The sequence below is a fragment of the Aedes aegypti genome, chromosome 1, assembly GCF_002204515.2.
Source record: "Aedes aegypti strain LVP_AGWG chromosome 1, AaegL5.0 Primary Assembly, whole genome shotgun sequence".
In the NCBI taxonomy this organism is placed as follows: Eukaryota; Metazoa; Arthropoda; class Insecta; order Diptera; family Culicidae; genus Aedes; species Aedes aegypti.
The window spans coordinates 24,143,996-24,167,015 of NC_035107.1; the positions used below are offsets into that span (position 1 = coordinate 24,143,996).

At 41.6% G+C, this 23,020-nt stretch overlaps 1 protein-coding gene across 7 annotated transcripts in view; it reads right to left on the reverse strand.

Moving 5' to 3' along the window:
* Positions 1 to 23,020, reverse strand: part of LOC5565679 (centrosomal protein of 162 kDa) — a 127,442-nt gene that overhangs the window by 14,473 nt on the left and 89,949 nt on the right. For 4 of the 7 annotated variants that reach the window (XM_021839171.1, XM_021839175.1, XM_021839174.1 and 1 more), the window contains exons 3-5: positions 10,987 to 11,201; positions 10,061 to 10,926; positions 9,827 to 9,985 (exon numbers count right to left, since the gene is read on the reverse strand). In XM_021839171.1, the coding sequence (XP_021694863.1) occupies positions 9,827 to 9,985; positions 10,061 to 10,926; positions 10,987 to 11,201 (1,240 nt within the window). The remainder of the gene's footprint in view (positions 1 to 9,826; positions 9,986 to 10,060; positions 10,927 to 10,986; positions 11,202 to 23,020) is intronic. The other 3 variants (XR_002499206.1, XR_002499207.1, XM_021839172.1) reach the window with 2 other exon arrangements.

The following is a 23,020-nucleotide window of genomic DNA, read 5'->3' on the forward strand; positions in this document are numbered from 1 at the left end:
TCTCTTCAATTTCATTATCCCAAAATTCGTCATAGTACTGCACACTTTTTTTTTTTTTTTTATTATAGACCCTTTAACTTTATTGTCATTCAGGTGTATGGTGGAACCTTCTATAAACTATTGTATACATTGATATTTTTCAGATAACATATAACTGATTCAATTCTTTCTTCATCATCTGCTAAAATCTCCCTCAAACTTATCGGCAATCCTACTTTTTTCCTTTCTTCGTCTAAACTTATACATTCAACTAATAAGTGTTTAACAGTGAGCAATTCGTTACACCACTGGCACATTGGTGCTGCCATTCGTTCGAATAGATGTTTGTGAGTTAGGATCGTATGACCGATACGTATTCTAGTAAGGACTACATTTTCTCTCCGAGTCTTGCCTCTAGTTTTGTACGGGATGACCGAGTCTTTTACTTCTCGTAATTTGTTTTCCCTAATCTTTCCCCATTCGTATTGCCATTTAATTATTATTTTATTGTTTAAAATTTTCTTCATTTCTTTATAGTCCAATGCTATGTTGGTGTCTATTCTTTGTTCTAAGGCTAACTTCGCTTCTCGATCCGCTTTCTCGTTACCTTCAATACCTATATGACTCGGTACCCAAAAGAATGTGACCTCTTTTCTATTTTGTAAACATTGAGTGTAAATCTCAAGCATTTGATCTTTCCATAGACTTTTAACTTTACTACTCTCCAAACATGTTACAACACTTAGTGAATCAGTACAAATTAAATATGCACCCGCCCCTTCTTCATTTGCTACCAACATTATTGCCTCTTTTGCAGCTAGACTTTCTGCTCCATAAATACTACTCTCATCATATATCCTTTTACGAATTGACATATTATCACTGACTACACTATACCCACATTTATTGGACATTTTTGAACCATCTGTGTATAAGGTTTTATGAACCCTGTATTTTGTTACTCTTCTTTCATTGAAGAGCTTCCGCAACATGATTTCAGGTTGTTTACGACGCATTGCTGTATACAGGGTCTTGTCCACGAGAATTTTCTTACGTTTCCATGGTGCACAAGATGGTAGAGTAAAAATGTTAAGTAAAGGAACCTGAACTTCAAGCTCCTGTAGCAGATGGCCTCCTCTTTCTCTGATTGTCAGTTCTGGTACCGGTTTCACTGATCCCCACTCTTCTCCTGAACTGCTTTGATATGTTGTTGTTTTGTTGTTGTGATTCATCTTCGCTGCTTGTTGTTTCACATGTTTCTTCGATTATCTGGGGATCCAGAGCTTTCAGTTTCACTGCATACAAGGCTGTCCGTTGATCCACGTATGTATTGAAGCTTGGCATTCCTGCTTCAGCCCTTATGCTTTCCGATGGACTTGAACGAAATGCACCGCTTATAGCCCTCATTCCAGCATTGTGTACCACTTCAAGTTTTTTCAAAATATCTTTGGACACTGAAGAGATCAGAGGTGCAGCGTACAACATCTTCTCGAGAATCGTCGCCTTGTACAGCTTACATATTGTTTCTCGATCACCACCCCATGAGCTACTAGCTACACATTTTAATATTTTCATTCTCTGCTGACACGATGCTCTAATATTCTCAACATGTTCTCTGAACCTTAAACTTTGATCAAACCAAACACCCAAACACTTGAATGTTTTTTCCTTCGGTATTTTCGATCCATTTATTGTCAGGGAGCTTGTCAGAGGCACTTTTCTAGCTCTAGCTGTTTTAAAAGTCACTGTAGCACATTTTTCCGCGGACACGTTGAATCCAGTTCTTTGTTGCCAGTCACTTATTGTGTTCAACGCATTTTGTAGTATTTCTTCATTTTTCTCAAAGTCATTGCCACCGTAAATGATAACGACATCATCAGCGTAGATTAAACACTTTACTTCACCAGGTAGTTTTTCTACAATAGTGTTAATGGCCACCAGAAAGAGTGTAACGCTGAGCACAGACCCCTGGCACAATCCGTTTTCCATTTTCTTTTCACTAGAAAGCGTACCGTTTGCGAGCACACGAAAGGTTCGACATGCCAGAGATCGTTCTATGAATCTGAGCAGATGTCCACCTATTTTCCAGAACTTCAACTTTTCCAGTATGAGCCTCCTCCACGTTGTGTCATAGGCTTTCGATATATCCAGGAAAACAGCCTGAGCATAGTGTCCTTTATTAAGATGTTCTCTAATTGTTCCTTCCAATTCCACTAAATGGTCTGTGGTGGATTTCGCCTTTCTGAATCCATACTGATATTTGTGCAATAACTTTTTGGTTTCCAAAATGAAAATTAAACGATTGTTCACCATTTTTTCCAAAATTTTTGCAACACAACTATTTAAATAAATTGGCCTATAGTTCAGTGGATTTGTTCTATCCCCTTTACCCTTGTATATTGGGATCACAATTGACTTAGTCCATTCTACAGGGTACACCGATTGTTGCCATAACTTGTTATAAGTCTCCAGCAACTTGTATTTGCAATCTAGCGGTAAGTTACTCAACATTCCATAATGCACATTATCTTCACCTGGGGCAGAGTCCTTCAGACTCTCCAGTGCTTCATCCAATTCATACATTGAGAAGTCTTTATTGTACTCTTCTTCCGGTGCATCGAACATAAGAAAAGGGTTACTTTCAGTTTGCTGTTTAACATCACGGAAATGTTCACTGTACGAGGTATCACTAGACACTGCAAAAGGCTTCTGCAATTGCTTCAGCTATTCCCACACTTGTCGTTTCTTCGCGACCTTCATATTTGATTCCTCCAATGCAAGCTTGCCTACATCTTCCCTAGAGCGACCTGTATTTGTTCCACATATCTTTGACTGAAGTATGCACATTGAAAGAAGACACAGTCTAGCTGTTTTGAAGTCTCTGGCAAGCTCTTCTCTACGTTCGTCGCTTGGTGCTGATTTCATTCTTCTCAATGCCGTTGGTCGTTTCTTTACCGCAACATGGACTTCGTCGTTCCACCATGGGACTACTCTACGCGACGGTGCTCCTTTCGTTCGTGGTATCGATTGCTCAGCTGCAGATATTATTCCCGAAGTAATTCCCTTCATTTGTTCTTCTGGGTCCCCTATTAAAGGGAAATCAACGATACGTTGATACTGCTCCCAGTCCGCTTCCTGAATTTTCCATTTAGGTCTGGTTGGATTCTCTTGCGTTTCTCTTGGGTTACAGATTAGAGTTGGCATATGATCACTACCGTAGCTATCTCCTAGGACTTCCCACTCCAAATTTCCGGCCAGATGTGTAGAACAGACTGCTACGTCGATGCATGATCCTTTACCTATTGTTTGATTGTAGTATGTTGGTTCTCCGCTGTTAAGAATCACTAAGTCGTTTTTGTCAAATACTTCTTCTAATTCTTTCCCTCTTTTGTTGCTAAAACTGGAACCCCATACTGGATGATGAGCATTTATGTCTCCTACTAGTAATACAGGATTTGGGCCCGCAAAAAGTGCTTCAACTTCCGATATATTAAGGTTTGCTCCGGGTGGAAAGTAGACATTTATGATGGAGAAATTCAAAGGAGGACCAATATTCACTTTAATGGCTTCTAACGTGGTCTCCATTTCGATTTCTACGTTGTCAATGCCGTTCTTAACTGCGATCAGTACTCCTCCAGACGCTCGTTGACAGTTAGGCCGTGGTCGGTTATAAATGGTGTATCCTGTAATCCGAGGCTGAGTGCGTTGAGAGCACATTGTTTCTTGCAAACATATCACTAGTGGTTTTCTATCCTTTATTATAAGGTCCAAATCTTGTCTTCCTGTCTGTATTCCTTGGATGTTCCATGATAATATTGCGGGTTGTAGCTTAGTTGCTTGATTTCGAATCCTGCTTGCTTGGGTGGTGCCATTTCTTAATTGTGCTTCATTCGTTGCGGCGTAGTTGGCAGAACTCCGAGGCAACTGACAGAGCACAGGTGGGAGTGTAACGTCCTCGCTCTCGTTCCCCGGACTATTCTCTCCTCTTCTGAAGAGTGGGGAGACTACTTTCTCTTCATCTAACCCCAACCAACTTACCGTTTCGCTCCTTCCTTCATCACAGATGTCGTTCTCGGTGCCATTTCCGTTGCTTCGGTCCATATCGTTATTTCCGTCATTTAGCATATTCCTTTCACTGGTCATCTCTATGTTTGGGTGGCCTTCCTCGCTTCTTTTGGCTAGAGTTTGACTTTTCCTTGTTGATTGGCTCATGTCCGCTTCTGCTACTTCTGCTTCGGTCGGTGTCATCTCCTTCCTTTTCTCTTACAGTTTTCACACTTTTTGCTAACGTTCTTTTTGAGTTCCTACGAACAGCTTTAGCAACTGGTGCATATCCTTCACTCTCGTTATCGTTGTTCACAGATTGCGACTCTGCATTAGACATTTCTTCTTCACTGATGGAAAATTCATTTCGCTCCTCAGTATCCATTTGTTGCTTTGCTGGACCGTTCTTGAAGTCGTCAATTATCTTTCTGAGTTGAATTACTTCTTCGCGCAGTTTAACTGTTTCATCCTCCTTTTCTTTTTCAGATTTTTGTAACATCACTTCCTTGAGGTTTGCTAATTCTTCCTTGAGTTTTCGAATTTCCACGTCCTTTTCGTTTTCTTTCCTAATGTCTTGAATCCTCGCCTGCGCGCCAGTCACAGCAGAATACGAACGATCTCCATGCATTCGTTGATATTCTTTCCTGGCTTCGGCAAAGGACACACCACTTTCAACTTTTATTTTTATAATTTCCTCCTCCTTCATGTACAATGGACATTTCTTACTCGCCGGTGAATGCTTATCCTTGCAGTTTTTGCATGCAGGCTGTTGGGTACAACTTACATCTTTTCCAAGTGTATGAGTACCGGAGCATACTTTGCACACGGGTGTGTTCTGGCATCTCATTTTTATGTGTCCGTAGGAGTAGCAGTTGAAGCATAACATTGGTGCCGGATAGAACAATCGTGTTGGCACTCTCAAAAGTCCGACGTTGATGTACTCCGGTACTACCGTTCCATTGACGGTCAGTACTAGTGTCGCAGTATTCACTTTTTGTCCATTTTCGTAACGGGTAATTCTTCTCACCTTGCTAATACCTTGTGGTGCCAACTCCTCCAGTAGGTTCTCTTCAGTCATTTTGATGGCCACTCTGCAGGTGATAACGCAGTTTCTAACGTTCAGCTTTGGGTGTAAGACTACCTCAACCTTAGTTCCGTCGATCAATTGTTCCATCTTCAGCAGCTTTTGCGCTTGATTCACACTCCTGGTCGTTAGTACATACTTTGTATCCTTTTCTTCGGTGTTGGCAGCTTCAACGTTTCCTCCACAGACTTGATTGATAGACTTACTGAGAATGAAAGGATTTTCTGGCAAGTTTTCTCCTTCAGCAGCTCGTAGAGACAAAATAATGCGTTGCCCGTGCATTCCGTGTCGGTCCATCCATACTGGTATGGTTCGATCATTTCTATCCGCTCCATGCTTCGAATGGCCACCCCAGGGTGGGTCCAAAGACAAAATAGCTGTGGCCATATTGGCCAACAGCGAAGAGTTAGCTAGCTTCCTTCTGTCAGCTTATGTTTGCTGGTCACTCAAATTGAATATTCTACACTCCCAACTGCGTTCTTGCCGTAGCAAGTAACGACTACCCTTTTACCTAGAACTACTATATCACCCAAGGGTTGAAGGTCCAGGTGAGTAGTTTAAGCGCGCGTTCACAGAAAATCAATTTCGATGGGGACGCTTGATAGTTCTTAGTCACTACGATCTCCACCACGCAAACAGTGGTTTCTCCACAAACCACGGAGAGATTTGTTTCTGGTGAAGCTGCCGATTGCGCCTAGCAGGTGGCAATGCACTGGGCAGCGCTTCTTCGTGCTATGTAGCACGCAAGCGTGCGCTTGCTAGTCGACTTGTGTACAATTGTCTACAGCAAACTGGACTGGTGTTTTGCTTTTATTGACACTATTGAAACAGTCGAAATAAGCAAACTACAGAATGCTAGTAATATTCTCCGCGCTCTACTGACTCTCTGAACTCTCGTACAAATGGTATTCTTGGAAGCTTAATTTTCTGTCACTTATAACGCTTCGAAAAAGTTCTTAGAAAATTCACTTCATATGCAAACAAACTTGTCTGTAATAGGGTTACCAACCAAACCTCGTACTGCACACTTAGAAAACCCTAATATTACGTACGTAGCGTAAATTTGATAGTATTAAAACTTAAAAATACGTCATTATTGTAAAATTACGTCCAATGTGACTGAACATTTTTGTGATTCAAATAATATTCAGTCCATTGTGACGAAAAAATACGTCATTTGTGACTTAGATTTACGTCATTTTACTTGCTTCAATATGTCGGAAACATATGACGTAAATTTCAAAGATATTTTCTAAGTGTCTGGTTGAAAAGTTAAGCACCAGGTGAAATCGCTCAAAATAATAGTAGTTTTGATATCAGCTGCATTATGCTTTTTTAAATTTCGGTGTTCAACAGTTTTCTCCAAAGTTACAAATTTATAAATGATCCATTTTTAATTACAAATTTGTTGCTGAACAAAAATTTACCAAGCAAAACTACTATTATTTTGAGCGATTTCACCAGGTGCTAACTTTTTAATCGGTTTGTTGTGTTGGTGATTCAATCGTTGCACTGGTTTTCAAAGCATAATGTGAAACGGTTTTATGGTGATCAGCCAAAACTGCAAGAGGTTTTATTTAGTTATATTTACATCAAATATTACATTAATTATACATACAATTCTTAGTGCTGCTTTCCATTAACTTCAAGTAATTTATATCTTCTAGATTTACAATACTTATTCTTCACTGACAAAACTGCTAATTTGACTTGTTTTAAACATTTCTATCGATCCTAAGATTTTATAGGGTAACCAACTATGACTGCAGCGCCAACACTCAGCCAGAGTGTCCGCATATTATCCGTACAAACTTTGAATGCATGCATTTATTTGCATAAGCTGAACAAATTTAACAATCCTTCAAGCTGAACAAATTTAACATTCCTACACAATATTTTGACATATTATATCCATGATCAGTAAATTTAACACATTTCTGATTTCACATATTTTAAAGTCAAGCCAAATGTGCTGAGTGGTCTTAATGAGCGCCATTTTCTATGATTTTCAACGGAAGATAAATGTTGAAGGACATTGAAGGACTCACAGGATTTGAACGGTATAATTTTCTATTTCAAGTTTATCTTAAAGTCAAGAACCTATAGATCGCCGTCAATAGAATAGACTTTTCGATTAGTGTCATTGAGAATTTAGGGGGGAGCTATCTCTTGATTGACTAGCGACCCTCGATAAAAATGACTCCAAATAAAATAAAATTATTTACTAATAAAATGTTACTGCTTTTTATATTTCCCTGAAAAGTATTTTTGATATCAGTGACTATACTAACTGAACTTTACTGCTCTCAAGGAAAAGACTTGGATTTTCTGTTTTAAATAGAAATTTCCTAATTATGAAATCACGACTGTATGTATATAACTGCAATTTTTGTCGCATGATTTGGGAAATCCGCGATTTTCGTGACAGAATTTTATCCACCCGCGATTTTCGCGCTTGGTTGGCCAAATCTGCTACAAATCCGCGAAAATCGCGAAATCCGCGAGAATCGCGAAATTCGCGCCTGTTGTAACAGCCCTGGAACTTTTATCCTACCTTATTACATCAGCAGCTTTAGCTTTCAATCTTACAATAATATTCAATAATCAAAATCTTACAAACAAATTGAGCTCTCGCCGAGCGGTGTCACGAACACATGCGCAAATTTGCTGGTGGAAAATACTGTCGTTCGATTTTGCTGGGAACAGTTGATCTTTGTTTATATTTTCCACCAGCACTATGTATGTAAACTAGCGCAGAAACCACTATGGGCCAGGAAACCTTACAAAACATCGTTAAAAGATACCTTCCTACAAGAATTGGGTTCCATCAAGAATTCCTAGGTGATTTCTCTGAAGATGTCCCAGGGATTCTTAACATAATTTCCCTAGAGATTTATTATAGAATATCTGCATGGAATCATGTTTGGACAACTCTATGGTTTCTCGCAAGAATTTCTTAACAGATTTCTTTAGAACTTCCTCCAGGGATCCTCTTGCAGGAAAAGCTCTAACTATTCGGCCAGGTATTTTCAGAGAATTTTCTAGTAATTTCTACCAGTGATTCTTCAAATAATTTTTCCAAGGATTTCCAAACTTTTTTTCTTTTATGAATATCTATATTTTACCAGAATTTACATCAGAAGTGATTGCAGGGATCCCACGAAATTTGTTTGACCCTTCCCTTTCACTCATCCGATAGCTGCTTTGTTTTACTGACTATCAGTCGATGCAAACGAATTTCCAGCGTTTTTCAGCCCATCTTGATGGATTTATTAGTCATGCCATACTTTTCAACTGTCTTGCTGTTCTAAAGCAATAGGGTCCTAAAGCCCTGTCCTTATTTTAGTACCGAACGATTAAGTTTAGGCCAGAATCACATTTTTACTCAATTTTTGAATGATTTTCGTTGGTTTACGGCCAAAAACATTTTTTTTTTAAATTTTTGAGATTTTGCCACACCTTTTGGTTTAAACTTAAATTTTGGGTGTATTTTGTTTTCCGTGTCCCTTCCGAAATGTCAAATAGAAACAACCCCAGTGTTAAAAAGATGAGCCCCTGTGGCGTTTTTGCCGACTCAGTGAATGTCTAACATGATCTAAAGTGTCAAGGTTCAAATTTGAAGCTATTTTTAAAATTTAATTTTAAATGTGATATAACCGTAATTTGAACAGGAAAAATTGCTAAAGTTATTGCAAGAACATACTCTTTCGTCTTATTAAATAAAAACAAGATTTCATTAAAAATTTTAGGACCCTATTGAACGGTATTCTTAACATCCCTCTAAGTATAGGCTGATTGGTTTCCATCATCCGCCGAACCGACTAGTCATTTGCTGCACTGCCTTGACTATTATTAGCGTTCTCACCGCCATTCAGGTGGTTCACTCCTATTGCTTCCACCTTTTGATCACGTAACGTTCGTTCATCAAGATACTTCTTAAAGAATTCCTAAAAACATGTTTCGGAGAATGTTCTGAAGCAACTTCTGTTAACATTGGCGGATATATCTCTTGAAGATCTTTGCGATGATTTTCTGCTCTCTCATAGGACGGTAAAATGTTGTTGAAACGAAGACCAAGGGTAGTTATTTATTAAATCATTGGAGTTTTGAGATTCTTCGGAGGTAAACATGGTACGGTTTGTACTCAGGAATATTTTGCATACTAACGTTGTTATATTCAACTGAATAAGGAAGAAACTGAAAAAGGAGTCTTACTAAAAAGCCATCCAAATAGTAATCAGAGACGAAAAGCGAAATTGGAAATGGAAAACACCTGGCGTTAGATAGGTTTTGCGCTATACTGCTACGTCCTCGACTCCGCGATTGCGACCGTCGCTTCCGATCCAGGATGGTACCGCATTGTGCTGAAACTAATTTTACTACTGTGTCGATGGCGTGGACTAGCTTCCGTACCGCTGCTAGCATTATGTATCGTTCGCGACGGAACCGCCATTTTCCGAAAACTGCCAAGCCAATTGAATTTAACCGCCGTCCCGATGTAGAGATGTTTCTTGAAGCTTTGCTTCCTCTTTTAAGCAAAATTCGTAAAAACAAAAATCCGGCAAAGCAGCAAACGAAAGTCAAACCAAGGAGGATAGATTAAGAAAGCGCAAGATTTATTCGTGGACGGTGTGAGAAGTACAAAATCACTCGCAAGTGCGATTCATCTAAAACAAAATGTGAGCGTAGTCACTTGGTTTGGGGCTTTCCCTTACTCACCTTGGCCTTCAAGGCGTAGTAGTCAATGTTGTGGTTGGGCCTTCGCTTCTCCTTGGTGTGCAGCGATTCCTCCCGTTCCGAGAGTCGTTGCTGCAGAATTCTAACGGTTTCGTGACACGCCGCTAGCTCCCGTTCGTGAGCCGCCTGGAGAGTTTTGAGCTGTATGGTCAAAATAGAAGAATCGTTAGGAAACGAGTTCGATTTACGGTTAGTCATATGAATTGAACAACTTACGTCCTGCAGCCTCTTGTCATGCAACGTCTTGTAGTCCGCTTCAAGCAGTTTGATCTTCAGGTGCGCATCCTTCAAAGCACTAGCGTCGGAAGCGACTCCTTCGGCATAGTGAGTCGGATCGTAAGTCTTACCTTTTCCTGCGGTGGAAGAACTCGTCGAGGAAGTACCGGATCGACCCTCCGACTTCAGGTACGTGTCCCGCTCTTTCTGCAGTTTCTTGATCGTCTTCTTGCAGTCTTCTACTTCTCGCGTTAGCCGCTGAACTGCCTTCTCCTTGATAGCTAGATCCACGCGCATTCCCCGGATGGTGGCCAGCAGGTGGGCATCTTCTCGACTTTGGATCTGTGAATCAGACAGAGAGTTTGGCAGTTTTCCACCGGCGTTGGCTGAGGAAGCTCGCTTCGGTCCCGTGGTTGATTGGTTTCGTCCCACTCCACCCGTTCCGGTCAGCTTGCTATCGGTCTGCACTGAAATGGACCTAGTTTTAATACAATCCTTCTCGGGAATGTCTTCGGTTTGCGTAAAGCTGCTGCTGGTTGCGATGGCGGTTGAGTTAACCTTCGGTAGCGACACCGCCGCGTGGCTCGTAATGCTCGACAGTTCGTCCATCTGCCGGATGATCTTCTCGTTCAGCTTGGAATTGATGTCCTGCAAGCTGAGCACCTGCATCTCCAGATCGGCAATGTGGGTTTCGTACTTGGACTGCACCGAGTTGAAGCGAGCCTGCACGTTGGCCAGAATGCCTTGCGCCTTGGCATCCTGTTCCTTCGCGTCCGCTTCCAACTGGGCGATGCGTTGCTCTAGAAGCCGCCGAGTCTGGGAGGCGTCCTCGGCTGGCTTGTTGTTATTGGTGTTTTTGCTGGCCACTAAAAATTATAACAAATCATGACGAAGTTCTATCTCAAGTGATCAGAAGATCAAGTTACCAATAAGAGCCGAAACCGAATCCGGATGTTTCCGCATCAGTATCCGTTCCATCTCCCGGCACTGCCGTTGCAGGTCCTGGATAGTCTTGGTGTCCTTCTCGTTAAGCTCTTGGTATCGTTTTCTATCCCGCCGAGATTCTTCCAGCTCCGACTGAAGAATCTTCTGCAGTTCGAGCGCTGCATCGCGATCACTTCGCGCCGATTGCAGCTCAGATCTGGAAATTAAAAAAAAATACCAGATGAATTCACGCAGTGGCGCGAGAAGTGGGTAGGACAGGTAGGACATGTCCTACGCAAAACATACCTGGGTAGGACAGTCAAAAGATTGTCCTACCCATGATTCAACACGAAGTGATATCATTCCTACAGCATTTTTACAGTCAGATGTAGATGTTTTTAGAAAAATTGCCAACAGGATTTTCTTTACGAATTACTGAATTTCATGGAGAACTATCGACTATCATGGAGAACAATTCCTAAAAAATCGTTGGAATAATTCATGGATAAACCAAGACCGGTAGCATCGTGTACTGAGTAGCGGACTTTGGGGCAAGTGTGCCATAGGGGCAAGTGTGCCACCCATGCTTTTTATAAAAACTATAATATTTATTTTCTCTTTGAGCTTAACAATATGTTCCCTTATAGTTCACAATACGATGATCAAAATATGATAAAAATTGCTCTATTTTTCACGTATTTACATCGACTTGTGCAAAGACAACCAAATTTGAGTGAATTTTTATAAGATTCCGGTGTTTCAAAATAGCATGGTGGAGGGTAAATTATTACCAGATTTTTCTAACGTTCTGTACATCGTGAAACTATTCAAATGTGTAAGTTATTGTGGCATTTGAACGAAAATATTATTTAGTTTTACATACGAAATTCAGTTTGGTTGAAATGTATACTTATTGGGGCAAGTGTGCCACCTATTTGGTAAGCAAAAATTGTTGGAGTGAAATTTATAAAAATGTAAACGTCATCAACAAAATCATAATAATAAACCAAAATGAGGCACCAGTAGTAGTTTCTGGAGTATAGTAGGGCAATAACTGACATTTTTGCCCCTAAAGTGATTTTTTTCTCAATATATTCAATAATAACATGTTTTTCGGCTTATTAAGTACCGTTTTACATAACTTCATCAATATTTTACCGTTATTTAGTGCTGATCTAGTTTAATATTATACATATTCGCCGTAATATTAGGGTAATACATATATTGTATTAAATGGATACAAAAATAACCGTTTTAGTTATTCGAATTGAGTAATAGGAAGTTACGCATGTTTTGAACCTTGTTATAAAGCATCCCCTTATTACGGTAAACTTAAAATTATTTTTTAAACTATCGATTAGCGTCTGCTTTGTAAGTAATATTAATATGAAATGAAGAAAATTTCATTACAAGTTGAATTACATGCGATGTTCATTCGGTGGCCGTCTTGCCCCATATGGGTGGCACACTTGCCCCATAGTGTCGAAAAATAGGTTATTTTGGATGATATTTGAGAAGCTCCAAAACTAATACATTTTGAAAAAAATTTCTTTTTAAATGGCATAGTGGTTATGAAAAGATGTGAAACTAACATCATGAGGCTAAATTGGTGGATTTTATAAGCTTTAGACAAAGTTAGAGATCAATTTGCTTAAGGTGGCACACTTGCCCCAAATTCCGCTATACGCATTGTAAAAGAACAACTGGGCAGTCAAGCTAGCGTGAGTTCCGTATCACCCGTCCAAGCAGTTGACACAGGGCTCAGCGGCGAGCCGTCAGATCAGCGTAAAAGGAATGAAGGTTGACGTCTCTGATGTAGATGGGGAGAGAAAAAAGTGCAACGTAATTGTGCTAGCCAAAACCTTGAGTGCGCTCGATTACTTATCTATCTCAACAGTATTTGCTCTTTACTAAAGTTTCTTGATTAAATTATTTGGATTCACTTGGATTGAGATGTGCGTTAATTGATTATTCTAAATTTTGAGCTTAATAACTAATTGAATTTGATTACCTTGTAGATCCTATACCTAAACAATACATAATTGGGTAACATACATTTCACTATTATCCTTCTCAAGTAATTGTAAGTTATGCTACCTTCAATTGAACCCTATAATAGAAACACTCATGCACTAAATTTGTTATCCTAGATTAATTACTTGTGACATTGAAAGCCAGCTAGAAAAAGAAGTGTTTCGGGTAGAAATATAAAGTACACGAAATGTAAGTTAAAAATTTATTTGTATTTAAAAAACCATAATCTGACACCAATATAATTACAGCTTGAAGCTGCATTTGCTGCTAAAAAGACGTGCGACTACTTAACTCCTATCCGAAACAAACTTCAAGATTTCCGGCGCTCAGTCGGCGCTACAGAGTGTGTAACCGATTGTTACTGAATTCGCCGTGTAGTCAACGGCAGCTCTTGAAGTCCTGCGTAGTAAGCAGTCAACGATATTGATAATGCAGTCCGAAAAGGTGTGCGGGAAATGTTCGACGGGAGGTTTGCTCGGACAGATGGTTGGATGCGATATGTGCGACGTCTGGTTCCACGCCGCTTGTGTAGGGGAGTCGGATTCAAACCTCAACCCATACAGGACTTGGAGGTGTGTCCATTGTGCGAAAGACGATGTTGGAGAGGTTTGTAGCCAGCATGCTAGCAGGTCGATGAGGAGTTCGGCTAGTAGCAGAGCTCGGAGAGAGATCCTTCTTCAACAATTGGAAGAACAACGCGCTTTGCAGCTAAAACAACGCGCGGAGGAAGACGAGATTAGGAAAAAGCGTGCCGAAGAGGACGAGGCCTTTCTTCAACAAAAACTCAACCTAATTCTGGAAGACGACAACGAAAGCCGGCATAGTAAGCTGAGCAGTCGGGCCAGTCGGGAAAAGGTAGAAGAATGGCTCCACGATGGTCATGGTGGCCAAACAGGAGCGATCGGTTCGTCGACTAACAGAGCCATCCCGCAACAAGTAGCCCTACAGCCGGGGCATTTCGGTACGACGAGAGCAGCACACATCCCAGGCTCAGTACCATCAACATCGGAACTGCGGGGAGAAGCTCCAGCATCGACTTCAACACCTCAGACAGGTAAAACGACTAAATTAGTACAAGTAGAAGTTTCGCAGTATAGCGTACCGCAATATTCAGGCCCTGTCGATACCTTTGCTAATTGTATTGGAAACAATCTTGGTAAAACTACTGGTAGACTACCGTCGTCTAGTTTAGCACAAATGGGCGTGGTTGGGCAGCCTTTTCCCCCATATGCTTCCTCTCAAATTCCTCAATTTAACGACATGTTCGAGAATTGCAATACCAAATCGGCAGTCGCTGAAACCAAAGTTTCTTTTTCCGGGTATGTCCCTCAGTTGGAACCTGGTAAACGCCAAAACATTTACGGTTCTCATTGTGAAAGTGCGCTAAATTATCAGACAGTAACAGTCAATCGAACAGCTCCGCGAAGTACGATCGTTCCTCCGTTCGTCGGCGTCCAAACCGCGGCTACGTTGGTGCCTACAAGTGTTACAGTGCCAAACGTGATTTCGACGGTTTCATCGTTATCCGCATCCGCTTGTCTTCCAAACGTTGGACAACGAGTACCACTAGCCAACTCAGCAGAACCATTCCACGGGACAGGTTCAACCAAGTTGGAGCCAGGTGTGCAACAGTTTAGTGCATCGCAAATAGGGGTACCGGATCAACTTGTACCAAGCAGTGCGCAGTTAGCGGCGAGACAAGTAATGCCACGCGAGTTACCGAGCTTTTCCGGGGACCCGGAAGACTGGCCGTTATTCTCTAGCTCGTTCTACAACTCTACGGCAGCGTGTGGGTTCACGGACGCAGAGAACCTAGCTAGACTCCAGAGGTGTCTACGAGGACATCCACTAGATTCAGTGAAAAGCCGCCTATTAATGCCTCAATCTGTACCGCATGTGATGGAAACTTTACGCAAGCTATATGGAAGACCGGAATTACTTATCCACACACTCCTACGAAGGCTTCGTAGTGTCCCACAACCGAGAGCAGAAAATTTGCAGTCAGTCATCACGTTTGGATTGGCTGTACGGAACTTGGTTGATCATATGTTCGTGGCCCAACTGTTGGACCATCTTCGCAACCCCATGCTACTTCACGAACTGGTTGAGAAACTTCCGCCGTCGATGAAAATGCAGTGGTCATGGTACAAACGATCGCAGGTGGAAGTCAACTTAGCTACCTTTGGGGAGTTTATGACAGAGTTAGTCAATACCGCCTCGGACGTGACACTTCCAGTGGATTCTCCAAGTCTCCAGTCGAAGACGTCGTTCTAAACAGGAAGAGACAAACAGAAGCTGTATGTTCACGCAGCGACATGTGATGAGCAGACAACATCGAAGAATACTGCAGAATTTTCCAAATTACCAATAAGGCCTGAGGGAGTAAAGAAGTCTTGTTGGTACTGCTCTGACGAGAAACATGTACTAGCTGAGTGTCCACAGTTCAGAACCCTAGACATGGATGGAAGGTGGAAAGCGATACGATCCAACGGTTTATGCAGAGTTTGCTTGGTACCGCATAGAAAGTGGCCTTGTCGATCAGGGAAGGAATGTGGAGTCGACGGTTGTCGGTTGCGTCATCACGCTTTACTACACTCGCGGGCCGTAGCAGAGTTTGCCAACAATCAAACCAGAGGATTAGAAAATCCCGTAGGAAATATATCCCAGCAGAATCATCATTCCACACTGAATTTCTGCCTTTTCCGCTACCTACCCGTGACGATTGAGGTGAACGGAAAACAGAGAGAAACGTTTGCCTTTCTGGATGATGGTTGTCAAACAACGCTCATGGATGCAGAACTGGCAGCTGATTTAGACGTTGCAGGACCAGCTGAATCCCTCTGGCTTGGATGGACGGGAAATATTTCGAGAGAGGAAAAGGGATCACAGCGAGTTACGGTGAATATCTCAGGTAGCGGATTAAAGAGCCAGTATCAGCTGCATAACGTGCGTACAGTTCAAAGGCTCCAACTGCAAGGACAAACGTTCAAGTACGAGGAGTTGCGGAAAATATATCCTCATCTAAGGGGTCTTCCGTTGCGTAGCTACGTAGATGCAGTTCCCAGGCTTATCATAGGCATAGAACACGCACAACTTCTGACTTCACTGAAGGTGCGAGAGGGCAAAGCAAACGAACCAGTGGCCGTTAAGACAAGACTAGGATGGTGCGTTTACGGCAAACAAGCAGGACAATCTCCGGCCGTTGAACGACTGCACGTACATATGGTGGGGCATCGCATCGGGAACCGTGAGCTTCACGATCTAATGAAGCAGTACTTTGCCGTTGAAGAGGCAGCAGTGGCAACCCCAATTGAGTCCGCTGATGATAGTCGTGCACGCCGGATTCTACAAGAGACTACACGGAGAGTTGAAGGGAGATTTGAAACCGGTTTGCTCTGGAAATACGACCGGCCAGTTTTTCCAGATAGCTTCCCTCTAGCCCTACGAAGACTGCAGTCGTTAGAAAAACGACTCGACAAAGATCAAGAACTTCGCAGCCGAGTGAGTTCGCTCATTCGTGATTATGAAACGAAAGGGTATGCGCACAAAATCACACGGGAAGAATTGGCAACCAGCGATTCCGACCGCGTATGGTATTTACCACTAGGAGTTGTGAAGAACCCGAAAAAACCGGAGAAAATTCGCCTTATCTGGGATGCTGCGGCGAAGGTGCATAGACTGTCTCTAAACGATATGCTCTTAAAAGGGCCAGATATGATGACATCTCTTTTTGCTGTCTTGCTGAGGTTCAGACAGAGAACAGTCGCGATTTGTGGGGACATCCGCGAAATGTTCCATCAAATTCGGATCATTCCCCAGGACAAGCAGTCCCAGAGATTTTTGTTTCGCGAACACCAAGATGATCTCCCGCAAATCTACGTAATGGACGTAGCAACGTTCGGTGCGACATGCTCTCCCTGCTCGTCGCAGTTCGTGAAGAACAAAAACGCGAAAGAGTTTGAATCCCAGTTTCCGAAGGCAGCGGAAGCGATCACAAACGCACACTACGTGGATGACTACCTCGACAGCGTAGACACGGTTGAGGAAGCAATACAACTAGTCAACGAAGTCAAATATGTACACGCACTTGGTGGTTTCGAAATCAGAAACTTTTCGTCGAATTCGTCGGAAGTTCTACGACGGCTGGGTGAAGCAGAGAGTACGTCTAAGTCTCTAGACCTGGATAGCTCGGAATATGTCGAAAGAGTACTTGGTATGGTGTGGAAACCTGCTGAAGATGTCTTCACCTTCAACATGACAATAAAAGACGACCTAAAGGAATTTCTGGAACAGAAGGTCGTACCAACTAAGCGTCAAGTGTTACGACTAGTGATGTCGCTGTTCGATCCCTGCGGCTTCATCGCACACTTCATTGTGCATGGGAAAATTTTAATGCAGCATATCTGGAGAACCGGAACCGAGTGGGACGATGAAATACCGATAGAGTTACACGGCATGTAGAGAGATTGGATTCAATTACTGAAACGGTTGACACAAGTCGAAGTTCCACGATGTTTTTTTGGGACAAATTGCAGTAAGAAACCCGCCACTATCCAACTACACGTATTCGTCGATGCGAGCGAGCTGGCATATGCGTGTTGTGCTTATTTAAGAATAGTACAGGCCGGAGTAGTTCACTGTGGTATCGTAGCGGCAAAAACGAAGGTTGCCCCTTTGAAGCCACTATCAATACCCCGCCTTGAGCTGCAAGCCTGTGTACTCGGGTGTCGCTTGATGGAAACTATTTGCGTGTCAGTTAACTTAACAATCGAGCGGCGTTACCTGTGGACTGACTCTGCTACGTCGCTTGCCTGGATCAGATCCGACAGCAGGCGTTTTCATCCGTTTGTGGCTTTCCGAGTAGGTGAAATACTGAACACATCTAACGTAGACGAATGGTTTCACGTTCCATCAAAACTGAACGTGGCCGATGATGCTACGAAATGGGGGAGTGGACCGAGTTTTAGTCCAAACAGTCGTTGGTATATTGGAGAATTCTTTCTGTTGCAACCCATGACAGAATGGCCAAAACAAGCTAGATTTCCGTATAGTACGGATGAAGAATTGCGCGCTGTCTTTCAATTCCATCAGGAGCTACCAGTACCACTTATCGATGTGGGCAGATTTTCCAACTGGAGTCGTTTACTGCGAACGGCAGCATACGTGTATCGGGCGATGAAGAAATTCAGCGGTCAAGTTACTAGCAAAGAGCTGACGAGTGATGAACTGTTGCAGGCCGAAAACTTTATGTGGCGCCAGACTCAGATGCATGTTTATTCGGATGAATATAGCGCGTTAAAGCACAATCTTCAAAATCCGGATACACCAAAGCAACTAGAGAAGAGTAGTCCGTTGTTTCAGGAATCTCCGTTCATGGATGACGCAGGGGTAATAAGGATGAACAGCAGAATCTCAAGTGCTCCTTCTGCATCTTTTGAAACTAAATATCCAGTTATCCTTCCAAAAGATCACATCTTGACACGTCTGCTAGTAGATAGCTACCACCGGCGTTTTGCTCACGGACAAAACGAAACCGTTTTCAATGAAGTTTGTCGGCGATTCAGGATTCCCCAGTTACGTCCAGTCATCAAAAGAGTGGCCAGAGACTGCCAACGCTGCAAAATCATGAAATCAGTACCGCAGGCACCAATGATGGCGTCACTTCCAGCAGTTCGGCTTACTCCCCAAGTCCGGGCGTTCAGTTACACAGGAGTTGATTACTTTGGCCCAATTTTGGTAAAGCAGGGACGCAGCTTGGTTAAGCGCTGGGTGGCGCTGTTCACGTGCCTCACTATACGAGCTGTTCATTTAGAGGTAGTCCACAGCTTATCAACGCAATCCTGCGTCATGGCTATACGACGCTTCATTAGCCGAAGAGGTGCACCCGCAGCCTTTTATTCTGACAATGGGACATGTTTTAAAGGGGCCAGCAATATGCTAGCAGACCAACTGCAGACAATTCATGAGGGCTGTGCATTGACATTTACGAATGCTAGAACTTCTTGGCATTTCAACCCGCCATCCGCGCCTCATATGGGCGGATGTTGGGAGCGGATGGTCCGTTCCATCAAGGTGGCCATGGCGGCTATAGCAGAACACCCTCGTCATATGAATGATGAGGCTTTGGAAACCGTGATATTAGAAGCCGAGGGCATGATCAACTCACGTCCGCTGACTTATATTCCGGTTGACAACGCAGAACAACAAGCTCTTACACCGAACCATTTCCTTCTCTACGGAGAACGAGGAGTTGTGCAACCGAGAACTGCGTTTATGGTGGAAGGTGCGACATTACGCGACAGTTGGAAACAAACACAATACTTCACAGATCTGGTTTGGCAGCGTTGGGTGCGAGAGTATCTACCTACGTTGACCAGACGTACAAAGTGGTTCCAGCCAACAAACCCTTAGAACCTAGAGATGTTGTATTTGTGGTTGACGTGAACAAGCGAAATGGGTGGCTAAGAGGACGAATTATGGAAGTGTTCAGCGGCAAGGATGGACAAGTACGGAGAGCTGTTGTACGAACCAGTGAAGGAGTATTATCACGACCAGCAGTCAAGCTAGCGTTACTAGATGTTCGTTCAAACAGGAAGCAGGTGGAAGCCGGAAGTTCCCCGGAACTACACGGGTGGGGGAATGTAAAAGAACAACTGGGCAGTCAAGCTAGCGTGAGTTCCGTATCACCCGTCCAAGCAGTTGACACAGGGCTCAGCGGCGAGCCGTCAGATCAGCGTAAAAGGAATGAAGGTTGACGTCTCTGATGTAGATGGGGAGAGAAAAAAGTGCAACGTAATTGTGCTAGCCAAAACCTTGAGTGCGCTCGATTACTTATCTATCTCAACAGTATTTGCTCTTTACTAAAGTTTCTTGATTAAATTATTTGGATTCACTTGGATTGAGATGTGCGTTAATTGATTATTCTAAATTTTGAGCTTAATAACTAATTGAATTTGATTACCTTGTAGATCCTATACCTAAACAATACATAATTGGGTAACATACATTTCACTATTATCCTTCTCAAGTAATTGTAAGTTATGCTACCTTCAATTGAACCCTATAATAGAAACACTCATGCACTAAATTTGTTATCCTAGATTAATTACTTGTGACATTGAAAACCAGCTAGAAAAAGAAGTGTTTCGGGTAGAAATATAAAGTACACGAAATGTAAGTTAAAAATTTATTTGTATTTAAAAAACCATAATCTGACACCAATATAATTACAGCTTGAAGCTGCATTTGCTGCTAAAAAGACGTGCGACTAATTAACTCCTATCCGAAACACGCATCTTAAACAAAGTTCGCTTATTATACGCGGGATTCAACCCCGCAACCCTCTGTGTGGTGTTGCTGAATTGCTGCGTGTTTACCGCTACGGCTATCTGGGCCCAGAGCCGTAGCGAGGCGTCATTGGCGCCCTTAGCGAACCGCCATTTAAACGGCCTTGATTCAAAGCTCATTTTTTGCAAATTCACGTGAAACATTGAAAAAATTTCGAAGGAATATTTTTGAAAACCTAGGGCGTCTTCTGTAAAAACCGTAAATCGAAATTCCCAGAAAGTTTCATGATAAAGATCGAGTAATGCTTAAACATTAGTAAGACTTTTTGAAGATGGCATTCAACATGTTTAAAATCTTCTTTAAAGGTAAACTATCTGAATTTCTCAAGGTTCTTGTCGATTTTTAAAATAAATTGCTGATAAATACCAATTATATTTTTAATTCAATTCCACCTCGTTATTGTTATTTATAAGTCATATTCAGTTGACTTTAAAAACACAGGAGTATTTTCAGAATGTATTCAAAGTTTGTCTTTGATTATTCCTGTAAATGATATCAATAATCAATATGTATAAACAATGTATGCAGTGGAAAAGACAACGTTACGAAAAGTTCTACAAGGACTCAAACGGGTGTCACTCAATCAGTTTTTGTTTTGAAGTTTTCTGTTTTTGAATGTTTCTGAAGAAACAATAAACATTTGTTGTTGAATAAGATACCTTATTCCACCGTTTTCCAATCATCTCATAATTTCAATGTTTGATGTATAATTCTCTGAAAATCTTATACGTCATATCCCCTCTACTGGCAGCGCCATTTTCCCACTACAAAAATTGTTCAAATAGCGATCACTATTTTGTTTCTAAATATTTTTGCATCATTTTTTCATAGGTTCTCAAAAAACTCTTCTATTTTTAGAATCTATGTCGATATTGACTATCAGTCATCAAAAATAAAATGTGAACTATAGAATGTCATATAATGAAGAATTCTCCGAAAAAAACACATACAAATCGGTTGAGTTGTCTTCAAGAAATATAAAAATTACAAAATTAAGTTTTTTGAAGTTTTCAAGATTTTTTTTGGACGGAAGGGTACTAGAAACATAAATGTTCAATACTCAAAAACGGTTGGATCAATTTGCCTTATTTTTTCACAACAGACTCACATCAAAGCATTGTTTCGAAAAGCGAATAACCAAACACGAGAACAATTCTGTTGCCTGAGATATTTACGTGAGTTATGGCTGCGCGTCAGTCCCCCAAGGAATTTTGGAATATCTGCAGATCCAGATAACCAATGATCAAAATCGGCACAAATTAAAAAAGAAGAATTTTTTGAGAACTTTTGAAAAAATGGTGCATAAATATCGAAAAACAAAAAAAAATAAGTGATTGCGTTTTCAATACTATTTTGTGATGAAAAAATGATGCTGCTAGTAGAGAGGACAATTAGGCTCAGAATTGAATTAAAAATTTCGTTGAGTTTGTTTGTAGGTCTGGCCTGAGATTCTGTGAGAACACCATTCAGTAATACCAACGAATCCTGGTTAAAATTATTTCCGGAACCCGCCTAGTGTTCTGTTAAGATATAGGTTATAAAAGGTTATTTATTAGAAGTCTGACCTAGATGTTTTTTTTTTGTAGAAATTATGTTCCAAGTTTTATGAGAACCCTACCAACAATTCTGTGGAACCCTGCTATTTCAACTACCAGTTGATAGAATCTACATATTTGTTTGTAGGAGTTTTATTGATACTAGCTTTTTTAATACAGGCACAGATGATTTATGATTGCTGTGGAGAACTATTTTCGAAGCTACTGAATGAGTTTTTGTTAATAAGTCTGGTTTTTAGGAATTCACTATTGAATGAGATGCTTCCAAAATATTTAGTTATGATCGTGTCAGGAATAGTTTCAATCTATCATGTTTATGAATAGAGCAACTTAATAATAGAAGAAGAATGAAGCAATATTCGTCCACTATAATTTTTCGCTGCTATTTGTTCATATCTCTCACTGGTTTTCTAGATACTGATGAGCTCTTGCTAAATATGTATCTTCAAAAAATTTCCCAGATGCTTCCGGCATTTTGGCGCCCTTGGCGGTGCCAACCTGGTCAACCGCACGCTACGGCAATGTCTGGGCCCCCAAAAATAAAGCATATTTTGAAAAAAATAATCGAAAAAAAATGTTTGTCGAAAAAACTAAAAATGTACCATGGGGCCCAGATAGCCGTAGCGGTAAACGCGCAGCTATTCAGCAAGACCAAGCTGAGGGTCGTGGGTTCGAATCCCACCGGTCGAGGATCTTTTCGGGTTGGAAATTTTCTCGACTTCCCAGGGCATAGAGTATCTTCGTACCTGCCACACGATATACGCATGCGAAAATGGTCATTGGCATAGTAAGCTCTCAGTTAATAACTGAGGAAGTGCTCATAGGAACACTAAGCTGAGAAGCAGGCTTTGTCCCAGTGGGGACGTAACGCCAGAAAGAAGAAGAAGAAGAAGAAGAAGAAGAAGAAGAAGAAGAAGAAGAAGTACCAGTGGCCGCTCATGTTCCAGTAGCCCGCTCACACTGAAAAAGGATAAGTTTACACAAAGTGAAATTGAAAACTATAGCCGCTATATGGTTCAAATCGTCAAATTGAATCATACTGTGGACATTTTATTATGTATTTACTCAAATTACCTTACTTTTTAAACTCGTGAGCGGA